Source organism: Somniosus microcephalus, chromosome 4 (assembly GCF_052327205.1).
Source record: "Somniosus microcephalus isolate GS21.2 chromosome 4, FLI_Smic_1.0, whole genome shotgun sequence".
In the NCBI taxonomy this organism is placed as follows: domain Eukaryota; kingdom Metazoa; phylum Chordata; class Chondrichthyes; order Squaliformes; family Somniosidae; genus Somniosus; species Somniosus microcephalus.
In genome coordinates, this window is record NC_140990.1 from 325390674 (window position 1) to 325418178 (window position 27505).

At 45.6% G+C, this 27505-nt stretch overlaps 1 protein-coding gene across 1 annotated transcript in view; it reads left to right on the plus strand.

Annotated features, from left to right (window-relative positions):
• Positions 1-27505, plus strand: part of LOC147120676 (contactin-associated protein-like 5) — a 665277-nt gene that overhangs the window by 90388 nt on the left and 547384 nt on the right. The window contains exon 5 of the mRNA XM_085986858.1: positions 19859-20120. Coding sequence (XP_085842984.1) covers positions 19859-20120 — 262 coding nt within the window. The remainder of the gene's footprint in view (positions 1-19858; positions 20121-27505) is intronic.

Consider the following 27505-nt stretch of genomic DNA (forward strand, 5'->3'; position numbering starts at 1 on the left):
CGAAGCTCGAGCTATTTACATAGATGTCTCGCCCTTCGGGGTGTATCCCTGATTTAAAACTCCCTTTCGTTTCCCACACTCCCTCAACTATACAAGTATGAGATTCTCCCTTGTAATTAAGGTTGAAGGCTAATTTAGGGTCTCCAATGGCTTCGACCTTAAGATCCATGCCTTCTAACAGTAATGTCCATCTAGCTATTCGCACACTACACACTGTTCCCTCTTTAATTTTCCCCTCTAAGAGTAAACGAGTTGGGGTGTGATGGGTTAATAGAGTGACGGGTTGGGTACCTGTGAACACCGCAAAATGTTTTACCGCCCAAAAGGTAGCTAGCAGATGTCGCTCGCAAGTGGACTAGCCTCTTTCCACTCCCACCAGGACTCTGGAGGCATAGGCCACCAGGCTCATGTGACGGTGCACTTCCTGCATAAGGGAGGCTCTCAGACTGGCATCTGTAGCTGCCCCTTCCAAATAAAAGCTTTTCCCAGGATCGAGAGCTCCCAAAGCCGGAGCTATCTGTAGGTCTCCTTTTAACTGGACCAAGGCTTCCTCACATTCCCCGTCCCACTCCCATTCTACACCCTTCTTCAATATTCTCAGTAAGGGGCCCACTGTAGCTGTGTAGTTCTCAATGAATTCCCTACAGTAACCTGTCAGACCCAAAAATGATCGGAGAGCAGTTACTGAGCCTGGTCGGGGTAAGTCCTGCACCGCCTTACGCTTAGCCTCATCTATCGCACGTTCCACTGGTCGAATAGTGAGTCCCAGAAACTGAACCTCCTCTTCCCCTATCTGTGCCTTCTTGGGATTAACCTTAAATCCGGCTGTTTTAAGCAATCCCAACAACTCCTCCAACAGTTTCTCATGTTCTCCTTCACTTTCGGAAAACAACAGTAAATCGTCTACATACTGGATCAGTCGATCTGGGCGACTGAACTCCTTTATGCATGCTTCCATGCACTGATGAAAAATAGAGGGGCTGTTATGGAATCCCTGTGGAAGGCAAGTCCATGTATACTATTGTCCTTTAAAGGTGAAGGCAAATTTGTACTGATCCCCGGGGTGCAACGGGATGGACCAAAACCCATTGGATATGTCTAGGATCGTAAATACTGTGGCGTGCCGAGGAATGTTACCAATCAGATCTACTACGGCTGCTACTGTAGGGGCACAAGCAGGGATGTTCTTGTTCAACACCCTATAATCGATGGTCATTCGCCAGGAGCCATCCGGCTTCTTTACTGGCCATGCAGGAGAGTTCACAATGTGTGTAGTCAAGGGCCTCACCACTCCTTGTTCCACGAGGGATGTTCCAGCCTTTTCCAAGTCCCTCTCTGCTTCTTTGGGGAAGGTATATTGTTTCTGTGGGCGGAGCATGGGCTCTCCTCCTACCCTGACTTCTACCCCTGTCACCCTCCCACAATCGTGCTTGTGCGTGGCAAAAAAACCTTTGTTAGCTTTAACGACAGCTGTGTACCTTTCTGGCACTCTTGTTATTAAACTTTGTAAATCGTAGGGGCCTGTCGGAGTCACTACCCAAGCCTCTCCATGTCTTGGAGGTATTACTACCACTTTGTCGCCACTCTCCATTCCTCCCCACAGGCAGTCGTTGTGCATGTCTACTATCACATTGTGCTCTAACATCCAATCCAAGCCTAGGACCCCCAATCCCGGTTGGTCCCACTTCATTAATATGCATGTCCACTTAGTTTGGAAGGTTCCTACTTTAAAATTTAGGGGCTTAGACACCACCCCAGCCATTGAATTGCCCGTGAAACCACCTAACACATATGGTTCCCTACTCGACCAAGGTGATGTCATCGGGGAGGGGAAATGTACCACCGTGCTAGGTGCTCCAGTGTCAACCAAATAATCTCCCCCCTTCCCCTCAACAATGATGTCTACACAAGGCCTACCATATTCATCGTACCTGAGTGGACACAGGTACTCGGGCTGGGCGCGGCCTCTGCCACACAGGGCAGTTGAGGCCAATTCATTAAATATATTCAAGAAGGAGTTAGATATATTTCTTGAGGCTAAAGGGATCAAGGTATATGGGGAGAAGGTAGGGACAGGGTACTGAATTTGGATGACCAGCCATGATCTCATTGAATGGCGGAGCAGGCTCGAGGGGCCGAATGGCCTACTCCTGCTCCTATCTTCTATGTTTCTATATTTCATACCTGTGTCTCTCCACGGTCTTTACCCTGGGCAGTATGAATTTTCCCCTGAGATTGCCTTTTCTCTCATCTTTCCAAGCATTCCTGCACACATTTAGAAATTAGTCTAGCTGTTTTCTCGTCCTCCTCCTCAAGGGGGGGGGGGGGGAGTGGGGGGGGCACGCTAGGACCATTTCTTGATTCAATTTTGTTCTTCTGGGGCTTCCAGCACTCCCGGATAAAATGGCCCTTCCCTCCACAGTTATAACACATCTTATCCTTCTTTTCAGTGAAACCCTCGTGTTGCCATTTATTAGTTGTTGTTTCCTTCATCTCACACACCTTGCCCTTTGGTTTGTTAATTGTCCCTGTGTTTCTTTTATCAAGCAGTCTTTTTTCAAGCACCAAAATTAGTTTCCATAAAACCCTTTCCTCAGTGTTATTTGCATCTGTGGGATCAAAGTCCGATATAACAGACTGTAAATATGGCAGAATATGAGATATCAGAACCCGTAGCCAGTGATTTCTGGGTTGTCCCAGTAGATCTGCTCACACTCCTGCTCCCCCACCAGTTGCTTCCATATACAGTATGTGGGCCATAGTCTGTCGGCAAACACTGTGGGTGGTTCATTGGGCCCCTGTTCTATCTCTGCCATAGCCTTGAAGGAATCCCCTGTTCCTACCCCCATCGCCTGAGCATCCCTTAATTTTAAATTCTCATGCGTCCCATTACCAATCTTTATGTCAGGTGGGAGGCTGCTAAATACTTCAGGACTAAGAGTAAATAATAATACCTTCTTCTTTTCATCCTCGTCCATTTCACTTAAAGCTGCTCTTTGTTCAACTGCAATGAAATGTCCTTGGGGTTCACCTCCCATTTCTAACTATTTAATGTCAGACTCAAACTCCTATAATCATAATTAACAAAGAATTCCCTGTCCAAGTCACCCCTCTCTCCCGGTCGGGCGTCCGCTCCCGGGGCAAGATACCTCCGTTTACATATGGGATCCATTGGGGAAGGCGCAGTAGGAGGTGGTTTAATCTTTTTCCCAGGTGTAGGTCCTAACTCCCCTTCTTCAACATCCTCCCACTCACTGTCTGATGGTGACTACCCAAATACAGACTGTTCTCCTGGGGTTATAACACACACCATTCCCCTTTGCAGTCTATTTTTTCTTCTGACACTTTGGGCTGGATTTTCATTCAGGAGTCGGGTTGGAGGCGGGACTACAACTTTCGGGGTTGTAGTCCCGCCTCCATCGAGATGCGGCCAATCCACGCGATTTTAACTTGATTGACCTTGTTGAGCCCACCCAGCGGACTCAGCAGGCCAATTAAGGACCACCTGGCAGCAGGTGACGTCACAGACTGAAATTTCATCTGTCAAGACGTTTTGACAGATGAAATATCAGTGTTTCACAGCTGTTTGAAGCTGTCAAACACTGACAGCCTTACTTCTAACATGAGTCCTTCGCCACAGACTCAGTTAGAAACCTCTCCTGCACAGAAAGCTGCAGGCTGTCAATTTTGACAGTTTGTGGCCATTCTGCTTTCTGTGCCGGTGAGATGAGGGACTCCCCGAACCTAAAGGAAGGAAGGCTGAATTGGTAAGAAAAGGTAATTTACACTTCTTTAATCACTTTAGACACACCAAACACACTTACCTTTGCACTCATGCACACATCACTCACCTGAACACCGACATCTCGACCCCTCCAAGCCCTTCAACCCGACAGCCCGACTCCTCCAACTTGGCGTGGTTTGGAGCCGTCGGGAATCCCACAGTTCAAGCTTAAAAATAGGGATTAGGCTAAAAACTGCCTGTTATCTACCTGTTAACAGGCAGTTAATTGGCACTAATCCTTTCCCGCCTCGGGGAGGCGGGTCCCAGTGCGGGGCAGGTACCTGCCTCCTTTGAAACTGGCATGGAGGCGGGTTGGGGGCGGGATGGGGGTCGGGACCCCCGATTTCGGGAATTTAACCCCTCGCACGCCTCCAATCCCAACGCCACGGCACAATGAAAATCGAGCCCTTTAACTTTCCTTTTGCATTCCGCATGGTCCTGCTGCCCACCTAGTTTCACAACCTGTTTCTGCACCTCCCTAATGGCAGCTTTCAAATCCTTATTATCGTTTTCTGTTTTTTCTGCCCATTGTTGTTGGCTACTAGCTCCCTCTTTCCAAGCTTTACTCTCGTTCCCTTGATTCACACAGACTTTCCAAATGCTGCTCTTTATTACACCATCTCACTTTCTCCTTCTCAAACACCTCTTTATCTTTCTTACGACCTTCTCGTTCTTCCTCTAATTCCTTAAGAAGCCAGTTTACCACCACATATTTATCACTGGCTTTTCCTGCCATATCCTCTATTTCCCTTCATGACTTAATCTTTTCATGCCCATCGTTTTCAACCTGCCTTCGATAGGCTAACAACCAGATGGCTTTCATTATCCGTTGCCGATGTGTGGACCATTGCATTCATTGTTTGGCCACAGAAACCGCATCATCACTCTCAATAATAACCCGCACCCACCTCTCCTGGAGCGGTAACTTCCCCGCAGCATACATTGTAACTAACTCATCCATTGTCTTGCCAGTTTCTCCACCCATATTAACGGTCTGTAAATTTCTCGCTCAATGTCCCTTCTGGTCGCCAAAATCTGTAGGACGTGTGGGATTACCCCTCGCCCCGTCCAACAGGTTAGAGAGTTCGGACTTGAGACTTATGAGAAATTACACCAGACACGCGGGTTCTGTCTTTAACCTTTTATTGTTCCCAAGACAGATTCAAAACCCCAATCACTATTCGAGCTGTCCACCAATAATATTACAGGAAATTATACATACAGCCACCCGCCGATGATCAGTCCAGCGTTGATCGTAGGTCCTCATAAGTGAAAAGACTGGCCAGGCCCCTCCGTCCGACTGCAGTGCTGATCCTCGTAGGTGAGATGACCGGCCAAGCCACCCTCTTCTGACTGCAGTGCCGATATTCTTTAGCCACCGTGTTTTATACAGCTTTCCTGGCCTTTTGCAGTAAATCAATCATTCAGAGATAGTGAAATGTTCCTTTAATGTTGGTTTGAGCTGTCAAACGTTCACATTAACTCATCCTGTGTCGCTATCCATTAGTTTGTCTTTATCACGGCCCAAAATTGTTCATTCACTCCTAAAGTTTACAAAAGTGGCAGAAAACCGCTTGGTTATGGCCCATGAGTTACGTCGTATTCTACATTTCAAAACTTCAAAGGTTTTACTTCTCCCCTTTAACCTCCAAAAATTAATCAGAGACACCTGGCTGGATTTTACTTACCAAGACGAATTGGGGGGGGGGGACTGCTGCCTTCTGGGTTCTAGTCCCGCCCCCAGCGATGTCCGATGCACAGACGTTATTTTCCCCTGATTGGCCTTGTTAAGCCCGCCCTGCAGTTAACAGGCAGTTAACAGGCGTTTAAGTGGCTATAATCCTCCTCCCGCCGCTAGGAGTCGGGTCCCTGCGCAAATTGGGGACCCGACTCCCGGGAAGATTGGGGCGGGTTGGGAGCAGGTTCGGGACCCGCTCCCATTCTTTTTGATTTTCCCAGCAGTCCCGCCTCTAAACCCACCTCCTCAGGGCTGGTAACATCCAGCCCACCATGTCTGCAAAACTAAGGAGGTTTGTTTATCTCTGTTGTCTTTGACGACCCCCTGCAGTCACAACCATGTTTCCTGCCTTAGCAGTAAAAGACTGCTTCTGACATTCACCAACTTGATTTCACTTTGAAAAAAACCTTTTGTCTGGCAAAGCATTTCAAGAAATATTAAAAATGAAGGGTCTGTATATACTTTCAACAGGCCTATAGGTGACTCCAGTTCCACACCAACCTGGTTGACATTTAACTGCCCTCAGAAGTGGCCTAGCCAGCCACTCAGCTGTATCAAACCGCTATCAGCGGTTCATGAAGAAAGCCCACCACCATTTTCTTAGGGATGGGCAGTAAATGCTGGCCTTGCCAGCGATGCCCACATCCTGAGACTAAGTTGACAAAGAACAGCAGGGGGCTCTGGAGTGGAGCAGGTGGGAAGATCCTATTAATGGTGAGTGGAATGGGGTGCCTGTCCCAAGCATGTTGGAAATTAACTCTAGATCTGTAGAGGAACTCTTAAAGGGAAGTTTCAGAAGGAGGAATATGACAAAGAAAATTCCTAGGTGGTAGAACGAGGTGGGCTGATTGGGAGCAAGCAATGCATCTAGAGGTCGTTGAACCAAAATATCAGTTGGACCCTGCGCATAAATATATATGGAATATTTTCCACAGTTAACACATATTTAACATCACTCATTGTGAAATACACTTTTTGAGATATGTTGGCATTGCACACGTGCATGCACTGTGATTGTTAATTATCTTGGTATTGAAAAGTTATCCTTGATGGATCATATCTTCTGTAAAAATGGAAAATGACACGGAAGCCTTGATGACATTAGCTCAATAGTTCCGAAGTAAAAGTTGCAATTATATAAATACAATAACGTTGCAATTTATGAGACAAAAGACCTTTGATCAAGTAGAATCTGTAATTAGAGTGTGTGTCATGAAAATCTATTTCATATTCAAGGCGCACTATAGTACTTATAGTGGTCCCTTGTTAACTCATTTATAATGATGATCGTTTGGCTCCTAATTATTACTTTTATCTGCTGGTAGGTAGCTTTGTGCTAATCAAGGGAACAATCAGGCCCTAATTAGTGGAGACAATTTTGCCCGCTGGTTTCTCAGCAGAATCCCTTGGCCCCTCTTCTTGATCCCCAGCAGGTCTAACACTGCCCCCAAAATGCTCGTCCTCATTCCCCTAACATGCTGGCTTGTTCCCTCGGCATGCCTCTACAAACCCCCTCAGCACGCCTGTACTTCCTCCATTGTGCGCGCCCACTACTTCCCTGGTGGATCCTTTTCTTTTGCTATGTGCGAGTGATTTTTTATTCCCCCGCCCCCCCGTCTATTTATTCCCCTGCTTCTGTCCCTTCTGACCGATCTCCGACACTCGGTGAGCCTCGACTGCACCTGTCAGCATTTGTGGTCAGAGAATCAAGGAAGGGGCTGAAAGGTGTTATCAACCCTTCCGGGCAAAATTCCCCAGATTGAACATTGAGACACCAGGGATGGGGATTTGAAATAAAAACAGAAAATGCTGGAAATACACAGCAGGCCAGGCAGCATCTGTGGAGCGAGAAACAGAGTTAACGTTTCAGGTCAGTGAACTTTCGTCACAATTTTTACTTCAGAAATATTGAGCTAACATCATCAAGACTTCTACGTCATTTTCCATTTCTACAGAAGATGTAGTCCTTCAAGGTGACTAAATAACGTAAGTAATAATGACAATCCTTGCAACAATGCCAACATATCTCAAAATTGTATTTCACAATGAGTGATGTTAAATATTCTATATATATTTATGTGCAGGGTCCAACTGATACTTTGGTTCAAAGGTCTCCAGATGTACTGCATGCTCCCATTTCTGACAAAAGGTCATCGACCTGAAACGTTAACTCTGTTTTCCAGCATCCGCAGTATTTTGCTTTTGTATGGGGATTTTTTTTTTTTAAATGGGCCGCTGATATCACTCTTTAAATTAATCTTTTTTAGCTGATGCCGTTCGAAGCAGTAATCCCTTACCTTCTCAAACATGAATTGAGTCGTGTTGATTTCTTGCCAAGATACATTTACAGAGAATGCTGTCGAGAATGTTTAAAAGCTGCACTTTCTGTTCTCATAGGACCAGCAATCGGAGCTGTGCATAATGCACTTTTTGGCTGGCTCTCAAAAGTGCTCTACTTTTGTTTGCAAAAGACAACTTAAATCCTGCCTTAGAATTATTGCCTGGCCTCCATTGATGCAAACATCAGTGACTACCAGCAATGAGATTTGAACAGTGCAAAAAATGGGCCACATTATGATCCCATTCAAATACACTCTTGAATCTCACTTTTACAAATCTCTCTTCACAATAAATTTTTCTTCACCTGCAAACAACTGCCGTGCCGCTCCCATCAATCTGTGATAATAAGCCTCGGTCAGACGTAGCTATGATTGGTTTCCCCCCAAAAAAGTGACCGTAACTGTAAATCTTACTCCAAAAAATAGTGAGGCTCATTAGGTCTGACACTGATGTGGCTCAGAACAAAATGTTTGTATGCGGAAAAGGGATTGAAAGAAATATGCTATGTCTGTCATAATCTGCACATATTCATGTGCAACATTGAGAGAAAACAAACGAACGTTGTCAACAGACAGATGGAACATTATTCTCAATCTTTTGCGATGCTACAAGACATTTGATCATCCATAACATCGACTGCTTTGTCAGGCAATACACTTTCCAGAGCATAGTCTGGTTAGACATCTGCTGTTCTTTGGCATCAAGCACTTTGTCAAACATGATAGTTCCCCGCATCCACTGATGGGGTCAGAAACACCTGGGTGTTCCTTAACATTGATCCTTTTTTTTTGGAACATGACACTTACACACAGTAGCAGTAGCCCAACAGACGACTAACCTCTGCATCATTGAGCGGTGGTGGTTCAGTCCCTTTAAGCCATCACGAAGGTTGAAAACTAAAGGAAATTGGCTTACTCTATATCGCGTTCATTTTGAGAGTTGCTGCCTCCAAAATATTTACCGAAGATTCACCAGGCTGATACCTGGGATGGCAGGAATGACGTATGAGGAGAGATTGGGTCGATTGGGCTTGTGCTCGCTGGAGTTTAGAAGAATGAGAGGGGCTCTCATTGAAACTTATAAAATTCTGACAGGACTGGACAGACTAGATGCAGGGAGGATGTTCCCGATGGTCGGGGAGTCCAGAACCAGGGGTCACAGTCTAAGGATAAGGGGTAAGCCATTTTGGGACAGAAATGAGGAGGAATTTCTTCACCCAGAGAGTGGTGAACCTGTGGAATTCTCTACCACAGAAGGCAGTAGGGGCCAATTCATTAAATATATTCAAGAAGGAGTTGGATATATTTCTTAAGGCTAAAGGGATCAAGGGGTATGGGGAGAAAGCAGGGACCGGGTACTGAATTTGGATGATCAGCCATGATCGCATTGAATGGCGGAGCAGGCTCGAGGGGCCGAATGGCCTACTCCTGCTCCTATCTTCTATGTTTCTATGTTAACATATTGCTTAACTCAGGATGAGAACTATCAGATTGGTTAAGTAAATCATTGCCATGCCAACTTAAAGTGGCCCTCCCAGTATCCAATTACTTGTTGAGTTCAAGATAAAGTTGACACAAATGCCTCCATCTAGCAAGTCTTGCTCGCAGTTAACACTAAATAAATGCAGGCAACTTCATGCTACTAAAGGTAATTAACCATATTAGAGGAAATGTTAAACTATGGGAAGGCAACATATGCAAGGCAGGGGAGGCGAGGGTGAATTTTATCTGCCTGTAGATAGAGTTGTGCTGATCAATGTAATAATCAGGACTTAAATCATGTTGCCCACTGGTTCCTCGGTAGAATCCCTTGGCATCTTCCCAATCTTTAAAGCAGCGGCTCTTGCCTCTGGACCAGAAGGTCATGGGTTCAAACCCCACTCCAGAGAGGGAGTGTAGTTTCTTTTGGATGAGATGTTAAACTGAGACCCTGGGCTGGATTTTGCTACGGGGGCGGGTTGGAGGTGGGAAACCCACATTCGGGCTTGTTGTCCCGCCTCCATGGAGATGTGGCCAACCCACTGGGTTTTCCTCTGATTGACCTTGTTGAGCCCGCCCTGTGGGCTCAGCAGGCCAATTAAGGGCCACCCGGCAACAGGTGACGTCAGAGATTGACATTTCATCTGTCAAAAGCTTTTGGCAGATGAAATATCAGTGTTTAACAGCTGTTTGAAGCTGTCAAGCACTGAAAAACTGCTAATTCAGCCTCAGTCCTTTCTCAGGATAACTTTAAAATCATTTTGCTGCAGAAACCAAGAAGCTGATTTTTTTTTAAAAATCGGAGCTTCTGTGGTTCTTGCAGCCGACTCCCGACACCGGAATGCAGGACTCCTGTAAAGGTAAGTAAAAGTTAGTTAAACTTATTTAAACACTTTAAACACTTGCAAAACACTTACCTTTGCACTCCTGCACCCCTCACTCACCTGAACACTGGGCATCTCGACCCCTCCAAGACCTCAGACCCACGTCCCGCCTCAAAAACTTTTCGTGGTTTGGAGCTGTCGGGAAGCCCACAAACCAGCAATAAAAATCACGAATAGGCAAAAAACTACCTGTTAGCTACCTGTTAACAGGCAGTTTAATTGCCTTTAATCCCTTCCCGCCTCTGGGAGTCGGGTTCCAGCACTTGTCGGCAACCCGACTCCTATGAAATTGACATGGAGGCGGGTTGGAGGCGGGATGGGGTCGGGACCCCCGGATCTCCGATTTTTATCGCCTGCACGCCTCCAAACCGACTCCAGGGGCTTAGGAAAATCCAGCCCCTTGTCTCCCCTCCCAGATGGATGTAAAAGACTCCATCGCACTTTTCAAGGAAAAACAGGTGAATTCCTTCAGTGTCCTGGCCAAATTGATCTCTCGGCCAACGGATCATTTATCTCATTGCACTTTGTGGCACTTTACAGTGCGCAAATTGGCTGCTGTGCTTTTCCACATTCCAACAGTGACTGCACTTCAAAAAGACTTCATTGGCTGTGAAGTGCTTTGGGATGGCCTGAGGTCATGAATAAGCATCATATAAATGCAAGTTCTTTATTTTTTTTAGGAGGACACGTTCTGCTAGAAGAGAAGGCAGTCACTTCTTATGCCTCTCTTCCGCCTGTGCTGACATCAGAAGAAGAGATGGGATTGGCGGATTGGGGCAACCTGCTATAGATCCCGCCAGTTCCATCAGACCTGGTCTGATGAAAGATCATCGAGCCTAAATACTTGACTGTGTTCCTCTCTCCGCAGAGGCTGCCTGATCTGCTAAGTGTTTCCAGCATTTTCTGTTTCTATTTCATATTTCCAGCATCCGCACTATTTTGCTTTTGTTTGAGAAGAAAACATATTCAACTCGTGTCTTGAAATTAGGCTCTTCAAATATTAATGTGAAAATCACTTAGCACATATATGTGAAATTCCTTTGTTCACTGTTTTGTTAGAGATGTTAAGCCAGCTAAAATTAATGGTTTAGCAACTTTAGCAACCTGCTGTGATTCCCAGCAAAAAAAAAAAATGTTTTTCGGTCTGTTTTTTGTTTTTCATACAGACCCCAGCATCTGCAACATTTGACCCCTTGTGACCCCACCTTATTGTTCTTCGATGTAATGTTTTCCTGACTAACCTGTTTGGACACCATTCACACCTTTGATCACTGTGATTATCTCTCTGCTGAGGTGCGACAAATGGCAGTTAGAAAGATTACCTGTAATCATCTGACATTATTCTCTGACTATATAAGCTGTGTCTTTATGCATCTCTCCACTTCACCTGACGAAGGAGCTGCGCTCCGAAAGCTTGTGATTTCAAATAAAACTGTTGGACTATAACCTGGTGTTGTGTGACCTCTTACAACTCTATCAAAATAATAGACAGGAAAATTTCATATGAACAGATTAAGCGCTCAGACACTAGCGCCCAATTACAAGGCATTGATGTCTAATTACGTGTAGTTCTTTTTCCATTACTAACTTGGGGGAGTGGAAATATACTTTATTATTTATTTTTGCAGCTCATCCAGAACTTTGCTGCCTGTGTCCTAACTCGCACTAAGTCCCACTCACCCATCTTCTTCTTCTTAGGCAGTCCCTTGGAACCGAGGATGACTTGCTTCCACATTAAAAATGAGTTCGCAGGTGACTGATGTGTCCAATGCGGGACCTACAGTCTCTGTCACAGGGTGGGGCAGATGGTGGTTGAAGGGGCGGGTGGGTGGGGTGCTTGGGTTGACGTGCGCTCCTTGCGCTGCCTGCGCTTGGCTTCCGCTTGCTCCCGGCAGAGACTCGAGGTGTTCGGCGCCTTCCTGGATGCTTCTCCTCCACTTTGTGCGGTCTTGGGCCAGGGATTCCCAGGTGTCGATGGGGATGTTACACTTTTTAAAGGAGGTTTTGAGGGTGTCTTTGAAGCATTTCCTCTGCCCACCTGGGGCTCTCTTGCCGTGTTGGAGCTCCGAGTAGAGCGCTTGTTTTGGGAGTCTCGTATTGGGCATGCGGACAATGTGACCCGTCCATCGGAGCTGATTGAGCATGGTCAAAGCTTCGATGCTGGGGATGTTGGCCTGAGCAAGAACACTGATGTTGCTGCGCCTATCCTGCCAGTGCATTTGCAGGATCTTGCGGAGGCAAGATCACCCCTGTGCTTGCTGACGCACCTTGGCTCCCAGCTTGGCAAAGCCTCAATTTTAAAATGATCATCCTTGTGTTCAAATCCCTCCATAGACTTGTCCCTCCCTATCTCTGTACCTCCTCCAGCCCTACAACCATCCGAGGTCTCTGCGCTCCTCCAATTATGGCTGTTGCGTATCCCCGATCCCCTTCACTTCGCCATTGGTGGACATGCTTTGAGCTGCCTAGGCCTTAAGCTCTGGAATTCTCTCCCTAAGCCTCTCTACCTCTCTCCGCCCCCCCTTTAAGATGCTCCTTAAAACCCACCTCTTTGACCAAGCTTTTGGTCACCTGTCTTAATATCTGTCTCTGTGACTCAGCGTCAAATTCTGTCTGATGATGCTCCTATGAAGCACCCTGGGACATGTTATTATGTTAAAGGCACTATATAAATGCAAGTTGTCATTGTTGTTGTAACAAACATTTGACTAGTTCCTTCTTAGAACAGCCGATTATTCTCAAATCACTAAGGTGTCTATTCCAATTCAGTCGTAGCTGCCATCATTCGAATTTCGTTCAGGTTGTTTCATTTCTTTCTTTGCAGAATTGACTAACTGTCCTGCCCTCAACTTCAAAACTTGAAACCCATTCGCCAAATGGCAACTTTTCAAAAGCAATCTTCCAGTAGTTGTTTTTTAAAATTAATTTTCTAGCAAAGGTTGGAAAGCAGCAGGAAAAAGGAGGTGGAAGAGTTTTTTTTAATCTCTCTGCGATTAGAGGGAGCACAGGAGATAGTTAAATGACTGAAGTAATGATGGTGTAAGACAAAAGGAAGCAATAATGAGAGAAATTGGAAAAATAAAGGATAGACCCGAGATCCAGAGGATCCTTGCACATTCCTTTACACTGATATAGAATCGTAGAATGGTTACAGCACAGTAGGAGGCCATTCGGCCCGTCGAGCCCGTGCCGGCTCTCTGCAACAGCACCTCAGCTAGTCCCACTCCCCCGCCCTTTCCCCAGAGCTCTGCAAATTTTTTTCCTTCAGTAATAAATATGACCTGTTTGAGTTGGGCAGCACGGTGGCATAGTGGTTAGCACTGTTGCCTCACAGCGCCAGGGACCCGGGTTTGAATCTGGCCTCGGGTGACTGTCTGTGTGGAGTTTGCACATTCTCCCTGTGTTTGCGTGGGTTTTCTCCGGGTGCTCCGGTTTCCTCCCACAGTCCAAAGATGTGCGGGTTAGGTTGATTGGCCATGATAAATTGACCCTTAGTGTTAGGGGGATTAAATACGTGGGGTTACGGGGATAGGGTGGGATGTGTGTTGGTGTAGGGGTTACGGGGATCGGGTGGGATATGTGTCGGTGCAGGCTCGATGGGCCGAAGTGGCCTCTATCTGCACTGTGGGGTTTCTGTTTCTGTTCTGTTCTGTGAGTTCATTGGGTTGATGTACAGATGCTGGGAGGCTCCGATGGTTCGTTCACTTAAAATTGCTGGAAGGAAATTCCCCAAGTGGAAATTCTACATCTTGTGGGAAAATTGGTGCCTCAGAAAGTACACGGGCTTTTCAGATAGATGCTGTGGTCCGTTGCTTATTGCCAGTGTAGAGTTCCGGTTCTCCTTTGGAATCCCTTTATTGCAGGTACTTTGAACGTCATACTTTCCTGTTGCACAAGACCAAATAAATGTGCTTCCTTCTTGTTCCCCTTTATCTGTTGGTGAACTAAGGGCAGGATTTTCATTGGGCCGTGGAGGCAGGATTGGAGGCGTGTGGGGGGTTAAAATCCCCAAATCGGGGGGGCACGAACCCATCCCGCCCCCAATCCGCCTCCGTGCCAGTTTCAAAATAGGTGGGTACCCGACCCGCACTGGGACCCGCCTCCCCGAGGTGGGAAGGGGATTAGTGAGGAAGGGTGTTCTTGCCATGGAGAGAGTGCAGCGAAGATTCACCAGACTGATATCTGGGATGGCAGGAATGATGTATGAGGAGAGATTGGGTCGATTGGGCTGGAGTTTAGAAGAATGAGAGGGGATCTCATTGAAACTTATAAAATTCTAACAGGACTAGACAGACTAGATGCAGGAAGGATGTTCCCGATGGTTGGGGAGTCCAGAACCAGGGGTCACAGTCTAAGGATAAGGGGTAAGTCATTTAGGACTGAGATGAGGAGGAATTTCTTCACCCAGAGAGTGGTGAACCTGTGGAATTCTCTACCACAGAAGGCAGTTGAGGCCAGTTCATTAAATATATTCAAGAAGGAGTTGGATATATTTCTTAAGGCTAAAGGGATCAAGGGATATGGGGAGAAGGCAGGGACAGGGTACTGAATTTGGATGATCAGCCATTATCTCATTGAATGGCGGAGCAGGTTCGAGGGGCCGAATGGCCTACTCCTGCTCCTATCTTCTATGTTTCTAGTGCCAATTAACTGCCTGTTAACAGGTAGTTAACAGGCAGTTTTTAGCCTAATCCTTATTTTCATTGGTGAAATGTGGGATTCCCAAAGGCTCCAAACCACGCCAAGTTAGCGAGGCGGGCCGTCGGGATGAAGGGCTTGGATGGGTCGAGATGTCCGGTGTTCCGGTGAGTGATGGGTGCTTGAGTAAAGAGGTAAGTGTGTTTGGTGTGTGTAAAGTGTTTAAAGAAGTTTTACTTACATGTACTTATCTTTACAGCCTTCCTTCCTTCAGGTCTCGAGTCCCTCATCTCACCGGCACAGAAAGCAGAATGGCCGCGATCTGTCAAAAATTGCAGCATTCAGCTTTCTGTTCTGGGGAGATCTCTAAATCATCCTGAGAGGAAGGAATTAACCTGGAGTACAGATTGTCAGTGTTTGACAGCTTCAAACAGCTGTGAAACGCTGATATTTCATTAGTCAGAGGGTCTTGACAGATGAAATGTCAATCTGTGACGTCACCTGTTGCTGGGTGGCCCTTAATTGGCCTGCTGAGCCCGCTGGGTGGGCTCAACAAGGTCAATCAAGTCAAAATCGCGTGGGTTGGCTAGAACTCGATGGAGGCGGGACTACAACCCCGAAAGTTTAGTCCCGCCTCCTACCCGCCTCCTCAATGAAAATCCAGCCCTTAAGAGTCTATCTGAATGCTCTCAGTTTTTAACTCCATTGATTCATGGCTCGCTGATTTGGGGGAAATTAACAATTGCAGGAGGGTGCAGGAATACAGTGGCCTCTGGAAAGGAGCTGTCCCATGCATCATTTGCAGTTATTGGCTGACTTGACATCTGTTTAATGTCTTCACCTCGACCCTTTCATATTCAAGCCTTAAGCAACAAGATTTATTTTTTGTAATTTCCCTAAATGTGAAAGTGGAAACTAGAACATGAAACTCGTCCAACCTGACCACAGATCGCAGAATGGACTCCCGTGCACTTACCAAATTACCTTCATCAGTTGCCGACTGATCTTGTATGGGATCAAAATGAGTTGCAGATGCCATTTTTGTAACTTTCATGGGAGCGGTAGCATAGTGGTAATGTTACGGGACTAGTAATCCAGAGGCCTGGACTAAAGATCTGGAAACGTGAGTTTAAATCTGACCTCAGCAGCTGGGGAATTTAAATTCAGTTAATTAAATAAATCTGGAATAAAAAGCTAGTATCAGTAATGGTAACCATGAAACTACTGGATTGCCGCAAAAACCCATCTGGTTCACTAATGTCCCTTTAGGGAAGGAAATCTACCGTCCTTACCCGGTCTGGCCGATATGTGGCTCCAGACCCACAGCAATTGTGGTTGAAATGGCCACTCAAGGGCAATTAGGGATGGGCAATAAATACTGGCCTTGCCAGCGATGCCAACATCCCGTGAATGAATACAAAAAAAACTCACATCTCCATCGCTAGATCTTGGACTTCTAATTCGGGAACATCCTAATTGTCCCTTGTTTGTGGATTCACTGAGGGCTCTGTCGCCAAGCCATTTACCACGGTGATCTTCAGCTGTTCCAGCTTTCATCTGTTGACCATCGTCTAATAATGAGAGCAATTCCCTTTGATTTGATTCCACACGATCACTTTTGCGATATGGATCAATTAATTTCCTTCGAGCTATGTATAATTTGTGATTTCTCTGAGAGACTTGGCTGCCAAACTAGCAACGCTCTTAAGCCACTTCTTGTGCCTCTAGAACTCTTGAAATACATCACCTTAGAATCTAAGAGCTTTGGCTAACCTATAATTTGTATCAGTTTTAACTTGCAGGGATGTCTCTTGTAGCCCCTATTGATTTTTCGAGGTGTTTAGAAAGTTTGGTTGTGCATCTCCATATAATTCCCAGGCTTGTTAAATCTTTGATTTTGGGGACTTGCCAGGTCACCAGCATCAAACTAAACTTAACAGTATCCAATCTTGTATAAAATCTGAAAATTTGAATAGTAGGTATTAGTATCTAACTCTTTCGTTGCCACTTAATGAGGTATGTTTTATTAACAAGTGAGGGGGTGGGGGGCAAATCTCCATGACACCTATGTACCTGGACCCTGACATGAATCATTCATTCATGAAAGAAAGACTTATGAAATAATATTGAGCGGCCTACGGGTGGTGCTGTCCAGGGAGAGTATAAATACTCGGGCATGGGCCCAACTTCTGCAGGACATTCTTAACAGGAACTAGTGAAGGACTCAACTAGACCTCCATGTTGTAAAACAGTTGATTAAAGCTTTGTTTAATGCTTAGACCAAGTGCCTAGTAGTTTTCTTACGTCAGACCCATGACCTGAGCTGCTCCATAGAATCATCGAATCATAGAATGGTTGCAGCACAGAAGGAGGCCATTCGACCCATCGAGCCCGCTCCAGCTCTCTACAAGAGCAATTCAGCTAGTCCCATCCCCCCCGCCCTTTCCCCATAACCTTGCAAAAAAAATTTCTTCAGGTACTTATCCAATTCCCTTTTGAAAGCCATGATGAGTCGGCCTCCACCACCATGTCAGGCAGTGCATTCCAGATCCTAACCACTCGCTGCGCAAAAATGTTTTTCCTCATGTCGCCAATCAGCTTAAGTCTGTGTCCTCTGGTTCTCGACCCTTCCGCCAATGGGAACAGTTTCTCTCTATCTACTCTGTCTAGACACCTCATGATTTTGAACACCTTTATCAAATCTCCTCTCATTCTTCTCTGCTCTAAGGAGAACAACCCCAGCTTCTCCAGTCTATCAACGTAACTGAAGTCCCTCATCCCTGGAATAATTCTTGTAAATCTTTTCTGCACCCTCTCTAAGGCCTTCACATCCTTCTTAAAGTGCGGTGCCCAGAATTAGACACAATACTCCAGTTGAGGCCAAACCAGTGTTATATAAAGGTTCATCATAACTTCCTTGCTTTTGCTTCTACTTACGAAGCCCAGGATCCCGTATGCTTCTTTAATCGCTTTCTCAACCTGTCCTGCCACCTTCAATGATTTGTGCACATATACCCCCAGGTCTCTCTGTTCATACATCCCCTTCAGAATTGTTCCCTTTAGTTTATATTGACACTCCTCATTCTTCCTACCAAAATGTATCGCTTTGTACTTTTCACAGAAATCACAGAAACCCCACAGTGCAGATAGAGGCCATTTCAGCCCATCGAGCCTGCACCGACACATATCCCACCCGATTCCCGTAACCCCTACACCAACACATATCCCACCCTATCCCCGTATTTAATCCCCTTAACACTAAGGGTCAATTTATCATAGCCAATCATCCTAACCCGCACATCTTTGGACTGTGGGAGGAAACCGGAGCACCCGGAGGAATCCCACGCAAACACGGGGAGAATGTGCAAACTCCACACAGACAGTCACCCGAGGCCGGATTCGAACCCGGGTCCCTGGCGCTGTGAGGCAACAGTGCTAACCACTATGCCACCGTGCATTAAATTTCATCTGCCACGTGTCCGCCCATTTCACCAGCCTATATCTTCTTGATGTCTATCACTATCCTCCTCACTGTTCACTATACTTCCAAGTTTTGTGTTATCTGCAAATTTTGAAATTGTGCCCTGTACACCCAAGTCTAAGTCATTAATTTATATCAAGAAAAGCAGTGGTCCTAGTACCGACCCCTGGGGAATACCGCTGTATACCTTCCTCCAGTCCGAAAAACAACCATTCACCATTACTCTCTGTTTCCTATTACTTAGCCAATTCCGTATCCATGCTGCCACTGTCCCTTTTATTCCATGGTCTTCAACTTTGCTGGCAAGCCTATTATGTGGCACTTTATCAAACACTCCACTACATTCAGCAATGGTCAGGTAAGTTAGCATGGAATATCCATAGTTTAAATTGACCTATTTCCCCCAGGATTCACCATTAGATTCATTAACGAATTAAGAATTGGACCTCGGAGTACAAATACACAAATCACTAAAAGTTGTGAGACAGGTAGCAAGACCATAAAAAAAGCAAACCAAGCACTAGGGTTTATTTTTAGAGGTATAGAATTGAAAAGTAGGGAAGTTATGCTAAACCTGAATTGAACCTTGGTTAAATGTAAGAAGTCACACAACACCAGGTTATAGTCCAACAGCTTTATTTGAAATCTTGGTTAGACCACACTTGGAGTACTGCGTGCAGTCCTGGTCACCATATTATAAAAAGGATATAGAGGCACTGGAGAGGGTGCAGAGAAGATTTACAAGGATGATGCCAGAAATGCGAGGGTACACCTATCAGGAGAGGATGAACAGGCTGGGTCTCTTTTCTCATGAAAAAGGAAGGCGGAGGGGTGACCTAATAGAGGTCTTTAAAATTATGAAAAATTTTGATAGACTGGATACAGAGAGAATGTTTCCACTTGTGGGGAAGAGCATAACTAGAGGCCATCAATATAAGATAGTCACCAAGAAATCCAATAGGGAATTCAGAAGAAACTTCTTTACCCAGAGAGTGGTGAGAATGTGGAACTCGCTACCACAGGGAGTGGTTGAAGCGAATAGTATAGGTGTGTTTAAGGGGAGGCTCGACGAGCATATGAGGCAGAAGGGAATAGAGGGTTATGCTGATAAATTTAGATGAGGAAAGACAAGAGGAGGCTCGAGTGGAGCATAAACACCGGCATGGACTGGTTGGGCTGAATGGCCTGTTTCTGTGCCGTATATCCCATGTAATCCTATGAATTGATGAAGAGAATTGTTTTCCATTAGATGCAATGGCAAAGCATCATTAACCACTTTTGTCTCTCCCTCTGGTCCCACTGTAAGTCATTCACCTTGCTTTCCCTCTCCCCAGTTTGTCTGAACTTCAGAAATGATGTTGACCGGTTGTGAATGATTTAGTGTTTACCATGACATGACAGGTGCCATGACATGGTCATTGGCATAGGTGTGAATTGCACTAACCTTTTAAAAGAAGACATTGAAATCTTGGATAAACTTTAGGTGGTCATGCATTTGTTTCTCTGTATTCCCAGGGGAATGTGACATTCTCCTGCATGGAGCCACACATCGTTCCGGTCACGTTCATGACTTCCTGTAGTTACCTGCTGCTGCCCGGGAAGCCTCAAATGGACGGACTATCTGTCAGATTCCAATTCCGCACCTGGAACAAGGACGGTCTGCTGCTGTACAGTAAACTTCACAAAGCATCTGGAGCTCTACAGATTCACCTCAGTGATGGGAAACTGAAAGTAACTGTTCATAAATCATCAAGGAGCCAGGCTGACATCACTACAGGTAATTACAACAGTTCATTTTGCTGTCCGTGGTGACAGCGAATGATCTATGGAAATAGAAAGGATCCCTTGCCTTTTTTTTTATCATTTTAAGACTGCGTTCAGAAAACATCAATACTTTTCAATGCATAAAATGTATTTTTCTGGGTATGGTAAAATCTAGCTCATCTTTTTCCTGAACAATATAGAGGTAGATTTAATGAATGAATGCTCTCTTCGAAGAGCTTCATGTAATGAGATCACATGTCAGCACATCTATTTTTTTGGTGCCTTCCAAAACTGAAAAGACTCACAATCTGTGTGCGCCTTTTTAATCTAAATTTCTGCCACAAACTAATATACCACGCCAATTCATAATTAATAATTGCAGTGAAGAACTGTGCCACTTTAATACTTGTCTTAGCTTTTATTCAATTTATTATGAATTGTATTGAATTTAATATTCTGCGATGACAGACTTATGATATCTGTCTTCAATTTTGGTTAACTTGTAGAAAACGTGCGTTGAATGGCCTCAGCATCGTGCGATGGGCCTACTGTATACAGGACGCCATATGGTCAAAGAGGAGGGTTTTTAAGAAGGACTTTGATGTTGGTGAGGAAGGTGGTACGGCAGGCAGCATGCTTTTAGAAACAAATTACAGCAGGAATAAGGGCCAATAAATATAAGATAGTCACCAATAAATCCAGTAGGGAATTCAGGAGAAACTTCTTTACTCAAAGCGTGCTAAGAATGTGGAACTTGTTGCCACAGGGAGTGGCTGAGGCGAATAGCATCGATGCATTTAAGGGGAAGTTAGATACGCACATGAAGGAGAAAGGAATAGAAGGATATGCTGATAGGGTGAGATGAAATAGGGTGGGAGGAGGCCAATGTGGAGCATAAACACCGGCTAGTTGGGCCTAATGGCCTGCCTCTGTGCTGTACATTCTATGTAATTCTATGTAAAAAGGGTCATAACGATTGAAGCAACAGTGTCCAATGGTGGAGAGAGCTGCGCTGAAGTAATAATCTGACTTCTGCAGAACGGAGGGTGCGTGTGGAGATCATTTAAAGACAAGGGTAAAGATCTTGAAGCCGATTGGCCGGGGCACTGTGATCCAGCAGAGTTTGCCAAGGGTGAGGGTGACAAGGTTCTGGGAGAGGAGGGGGCTCAGCGGAGCTCTGAATAACTTGTGTGGACTGAGGAGGACCATGAAGAGGTAGGTTTTAAGGAGCATCTTAAAGGAGGAAAGAGCAGTGCAGAGGCGGAGAGATTTAGGGAGAGAATTCCAGAGCTCAGGGCCCAGGCAGCTGAGGGCACGGCCGCCAATGGTGGAGCGATTAAAATTGGGGCTGTTCAAAAGGCCAGAAGAGGTGGAGCGCAGAGGTCGAGGGGGATTATAGGGCTGGAGGAGATTACAGGGATAAGGAGGGGTGAGGCAATGGGGGGAATTGTAAAACAAGAATGAGAATTTTAAAATCGAGGCATTGCTTAACTGGGAGCCAATGTAGGTCAGCGAGCACAGGGGTGATGGGTGAGCAGGATTTGGTATGAGTTAGCACACGGGCGGCAGAGTTTTGGATGATTGCAATATTAAATAAGGGATACTAAACTAAAGAGGGGAGGAATAATACTACTGGGGTACAATATTAAATAAGTGTAACCTTTTAATTAGGAGTTCAATACTAAGTAGAGGTTCAATATTAAAATGGGTACAATGTTAAATAGGAGCACAAAATTATAAGTAGGCTGCATAATTACTTAGTGGTACAATATTAGACAGGGATAGGGTATTAAATGGGGTATAATATTAAATTGGGTCACAATATTATTTAGGGATAAAATATTAAAGAGGTGTATAATATTAAAGGGCAGTCCAGTGGCTTATTATGGGGTTGCATAATAGTTGCATCACCATTGTGTGCAAATCGCCTCAGAACAGCAGTAAACGCAGTTCTTTATTTATCGACTTGGAGACCTTCGGAATTACCATTTAAATGAGTTGGCGCTTGATTGAGGAGTTGTGAATTACCAGATTTATTAGACATGTGAAGGACACATAATTCATGGCCGCTGCAGGTGTAAGCAAATTATTTTGTCTTTCGTACAAGCACCGAGTTTAAATTAAAATACAGACTGGATCCAAGTGCTATCTTCTCAATCGCGCTTCAGCTAAACTTCCACTTCTTCCCCTTTCTCCATAAATCCCCTGGTGTAAGTAAAATATTCTCGATGCCGTCAAGCTCTGCGTTTAACCATCCCTTGGGAAGGTAGGACTTCATGGACAGGGACACAAGTCTGTAGATCCTTGGCAACCCTATCAAGTAGGGTGGGAGGAGGCTCGTGTGGAGCATAAATGCCGGCATAGCCCAGTTGGGCCGAATGGCCTGTTTCTGTGCTGTAAGTACAATGTAAGGTCGACACATTGGCACTTTGCTAAGATGCCTGTTCTTGTGGAACTGCAGCCAAACAAGGAATTATCAACTCCAGGAGAGGAGGCATCACCATCGGTGCAGCACATAAACGTGCTGAAGTCAGTATTTCTTTCTTAAAATCAGGCTCCTTACGCATTGCTGAAGAGATTGCAAGGGATTATAGAGAGGGAAGTGGTATGAGACTCCTGACAGCTTCCACTCAAGAGATTACAGTTTCCAGGCAGACTTTTTAATAGCATCTGAAGCCGACAAAGATTTATCCTGCCCATTTTATTCTGGTGTAATGCTTGCAGTATAAACAGATCTTGTTTGTCAAGCTAGACAAATTCTTCTATTACTTTAGCCATTGCTTAAATTGACTTTTGAGAATTAAATCAACTCTGCCGATGCATGCTCTGCATTATAGAATTCATACACCCACTTTTGGGCTTCTCGGTACAAGTTCCTGCCTTCTCAAAAACTCGTCCAGCTACAGTGAAGATCCTCAGGCCTCCATTGTTTCCAAGGGGTGGGAGCGTTGCACCCCTGGCAGTTAGGTCTGTAGGCGATCAGGGATCGGAGGTGTGTGGGGGGTGATCGTGGGTGGGGCGGCGGGGAAGCCAGGGCTGTGGAGGCCCAAGGACTCCTTGCAGGGCCTGTGGTTTGGGGGGGGGTGGGTGGGAGCACTCATAAGAACATAAGAAATAGGAGCAGGAATAGGCCACTTGGCCCCTCGAGCCTGCTCCGCCATTCAATAAGATCGTGGCTGATCTTGGGCTCAAAGCCACTTCCCTGCCCGCTCCCCATAACCCTTCACTCCCTTATCTTGCAAAAATCTGTCTATCTCCACCTTAAATGTATTTAATGACCCAGCCTCCACAGCTCTCTGGGGCAGAGAATTCCACAGATTTACAACCCTCTGAGAAGAAATTCCTCCTCATCTCAGTTCTAAAAGGGCGACCCTTTATTCTAAAACTGTGCCCCCCGCGTTCTAGATTTCCCCACGAGGGGAAACATCCTCTCTGCACCTACCTTGTCGAGCCCCCTCAGTATCTTATATGTTTCAATAAGATCACCTCCCATTCTTCTAAATTCCAATGAGTATAGGCCCAACCTGCTCAACCTTTCCTCATAAGACAACCCCTTCATCTCAGGAATCAACCGTGTGAATCATCTCTGAACTGCCTCCACTCCTGGTCCTCCTGGCCCACAAGGAGTTCAAACAAGGAAAAAATTTCTTAAACTAGCACGTCCTCTTTTTGGCCATTCGCCTCCTCCTGCCGTGGTTCTGCTACCGGACTGAAGATGGTGCGGGACTCCTTCTTGCCTTGAAGTTAATAAGTCATCGGGCTGTGACTTTTGCGCGTTGAGTAAGTCCCCCGCCTGCCTTTATCGGGAGCCACACATCAATGCCATGATTTGCCGTCTTAAAAATTACAGTGGCCGGGAATGCAACGGGTTGAAGCCGGGTCACAGAATTAAACATTTTTAACCCTGTCCCACGCACTATGCTTGCCGGGCAGCGGGGGTTAACTTCCCGGCCTCGGAGTTGTTTCCCCAATCGGGCACTCCTTGTGAGGAGTGACTTGCATAGTATGCATTGATTGGAAAATTGAGGTCCCGCAAACCCAGACCTTCCATCCGGGCATATAATTGTCAAATGAAGTTCAGCACAGATAAATGTGAGGTGTTGCATTTTGGTAGGACGAATAGGGAGGCCACTTATCACTTGGAGGGTGCGAGTCTAGGTGGGGTAGAGGAACATAGGGATCTCTGAGTACTAATACACAAATCACTAAAAGTTGTGAGACAGGTTAGCAAGGCCATAAAAAAAGCAAACCAAGCACTAGGGTTTATTTCTAGAGGGATAGAATTGACAAGCAGGGAAGTTATGCTAAACATGTATCGCACCTTGGTTAGACCACACTTAGAGTACTGTGTACAGTTCTGGTCGCCATATTATAAAAAGGGTATGGAGGCGCTGGAGAGGGTGCAGAGAAGATTTACAAGGATGATACCAAAAATGCGAGGGTATACATATCAGGAAAGGATGAACAGGCTGGGTCTCTATTCTCTTGAATAAAGAAGGCTGAGGGGTGCCCTAATAGAGGTCTATAAAATTATAAAAGGCTTTGATAGAGTGGATACAGAGAGAGTGTTTCCACTTGTGGGGAAGAGCATAACTAGAGGCCATCAATATAAGATAGTCACCAAGAAATCCAATAGGGAATTCAGAAGAAACTTCTTTACCCAAAGAGTGGTGGAACTCGCTACCACAGGGAGAGGTTGAAGCGAATAGTGTTGATGTATTTAAGTGGAGGCTGGACAAGCATATGAGGGAGAAGGGAATAGAGGGTGATGCTGATAGATTTAGATGAGGAAAGACGGGAGGAGGCTCGAGTGGAGCATGAACACCGGCATGGACTGGTTGGGCCAAATGGCCTGTTTCTGTGCCGTATATCAGATATAATCCTGTGTAAGTGAATGGATGGCAAATCAGGGGCTGTTGGTCCACAATTTCCTGAGCAGTGATGGCTGCGAGCGCTGCTCCTCATCCGGAGGACTTGATTAGGGGATCAGCCTCTCTAAGTAAAAAGAAAAAATGATAGACTTGCATTTATGTAGAAACATAGAAGATAGGAGCAGGAGTAGGCCATTCGGCCCCTCGAGCCTGCTCCGCCATTCAATGAGATCATGGCTGATCATCCAAATTCAGTACCCTGTCCCTGCCTTCTCCCCATATCCCTTGCTCCCTTTAGCCTTAAGAAATATATCTAACTCCTTCTTGAATATATTTAATGAATTGGCCTCCACTGCCTTCTGTGGTAGAGAATTCCACAGGTTCACCACTCTCTGGGTGAAGAAATTCCTCCTCATCTCTGTCCTAAATGGCTTACCCCTTATCCTTAGACTGTGACCCCTGGTTCTGGACTCCCCGGCCATCGGGAACATCCTTCCTGCATCTAGTCTGTCTAGTCCTGTTAGAATTTTATAAGTTTCAATGAGATTGCCTCTCATTCTTCTAAACTCCAGCGAGTATAAGCCCAATCGACCCAATCTCTCCTCATATGTCATTCCTGCCATCCCAGGTATCAGTCTGGTGAATCTTCGCTGCACTCCCTCCATGGCAAGAACATCCTTCCTCAGATAAGGTGACCAAAACTGCACACAGTACTCAAGGTGTGGTCTCACCAAGGCCCTGTACAACTGCAGCAAGACATCCTTGTTCCTGTACTCGAACCCGCTCGCTACGAAGCCCAACATACCATTTGCCTTCTTAACCGCCTGCTGCACCTGCATGCTTACCTTCAGCGACTGGTGCACAAGGACACCCAGGTCTCGTTGCACTTCCCCTTCTCCCAATCTATTGCCATTCAGATAATAATCTGCATTCCTGTTTTTGCCACCAAAATGGATAACCTCGCATTTATCCACATTATACTGCATCTGCCATGCTTCTGCCCAATCACCCAACCTGTCCAAATCATACTGGAGTTTCTCGGCATCCTCCTCATAGCACACACGCCCAGCCAGCTTTGTGTCATCTGCAAACTTGGAGATATTACATCTAGTTCCCTCGTCTAGATCATTAATATATATTGTGAATAGCTGGGGTCCAAGGACCGATCCCTGCGGTACCCCACTAGTCACTGCCTGCCACTCGGAAAAAGGGCCGTTTATTCCAACTCTTTGCTTCCTGTCTGCCAACCAGTTCTCTATCTAAGTCAGTACCTTGTCCCCAATCTCATGTGCCTTAACTTTACACGCTAATCTCTTATGCGGGACCTTATCGAAAGCCTTCTGAAAGTCCAAATACACCACATCCACTGGTTCTCCCTTATCTATTCTACCAGTTACATCCTCAAAAAATTCCAGTAGATTAGTCTTTCTAGCGCCTTATATAGCGCCTTTCATAACCACCACATGTCCGAAAGTGCTTTACAGCCAATGAACTACTTTTTGAAGTGTAGTCACTGATATAATGTAGGAAACGCAGCAGCCAATTTGCACACAGCAAGCTCCCACAAAACACAATGGCCCAGAAATTCGGGTCCCAACGCGTGAGTACGGACGGAGTACTCACGCGTGGACCCGATGGAAGTGCCGGTTTCTTGCATGCACTACGCATGCACGGGAAACCGGCATTTCCGATCCTCTGAACCAAGGGGTTCAGAGGTCGAATGCGTGCGTGCAGGAGGCAGCGCGTGCGTGTTGAACTTTTTTTTTACAGGCTTGCCCGTACGTGAAGGCCTACTTTTTACACATTTAAAAACCAGACGTAAGGACTTCATTTTAAAACGTAAGTGGTCAATTAATTAAAATTAGAACATTTTTTCCACAGGTTTATTATTTTTAAATACTTTACAGTAAGGTAAGTGTATTTTTAGCCCTGATTTTTTATAAAAAAATTTAAATTATTGTTTAAAATAGTTATTTAATGTTATTTATAGTTGATTTAAATAGTGTGATTTTTTTTCAAATTTATTTTAAGGTTAAGTACTATTTTGGGCACCCGGAGTTTTCATGAGTTTGACAGTTCTTTCTGTCAAACTCATGAATGGGCTTTTCCCTCCTCCGATTGGTTGCCCAGTGCTCACGTGATCCCAGCCGACGCATCGCACTAAGTACGCCGCTGGATCACGCAAGCACAGCGCGCCGGGAGCTGGACCGGGCCACAGACAGGAAATCCACGCAGGCCCAGGCCTCAACTGCCGGCGCGCTAGGTAAGTGTAGGTCGGGGGCTTGCACCCGCGGGAAGCCCCCGACACGAATTTCTGGGCCAATGTGATAATGACCAGATAATCTATTTTTACTGATGTTGGGATCACTATTAGCCCAGGACACCCGGGATAACACCGCTGCTCATCTTCAATATTGTGCCATTGGATTTTTTATATCCACCTGAGAGGGCAGACGTCTCATTTTAGGTTCACGTCTCATCCGAAAGGCGGCACACTCCAACAGTGCAGTGCTCCCTCAGTACTGCA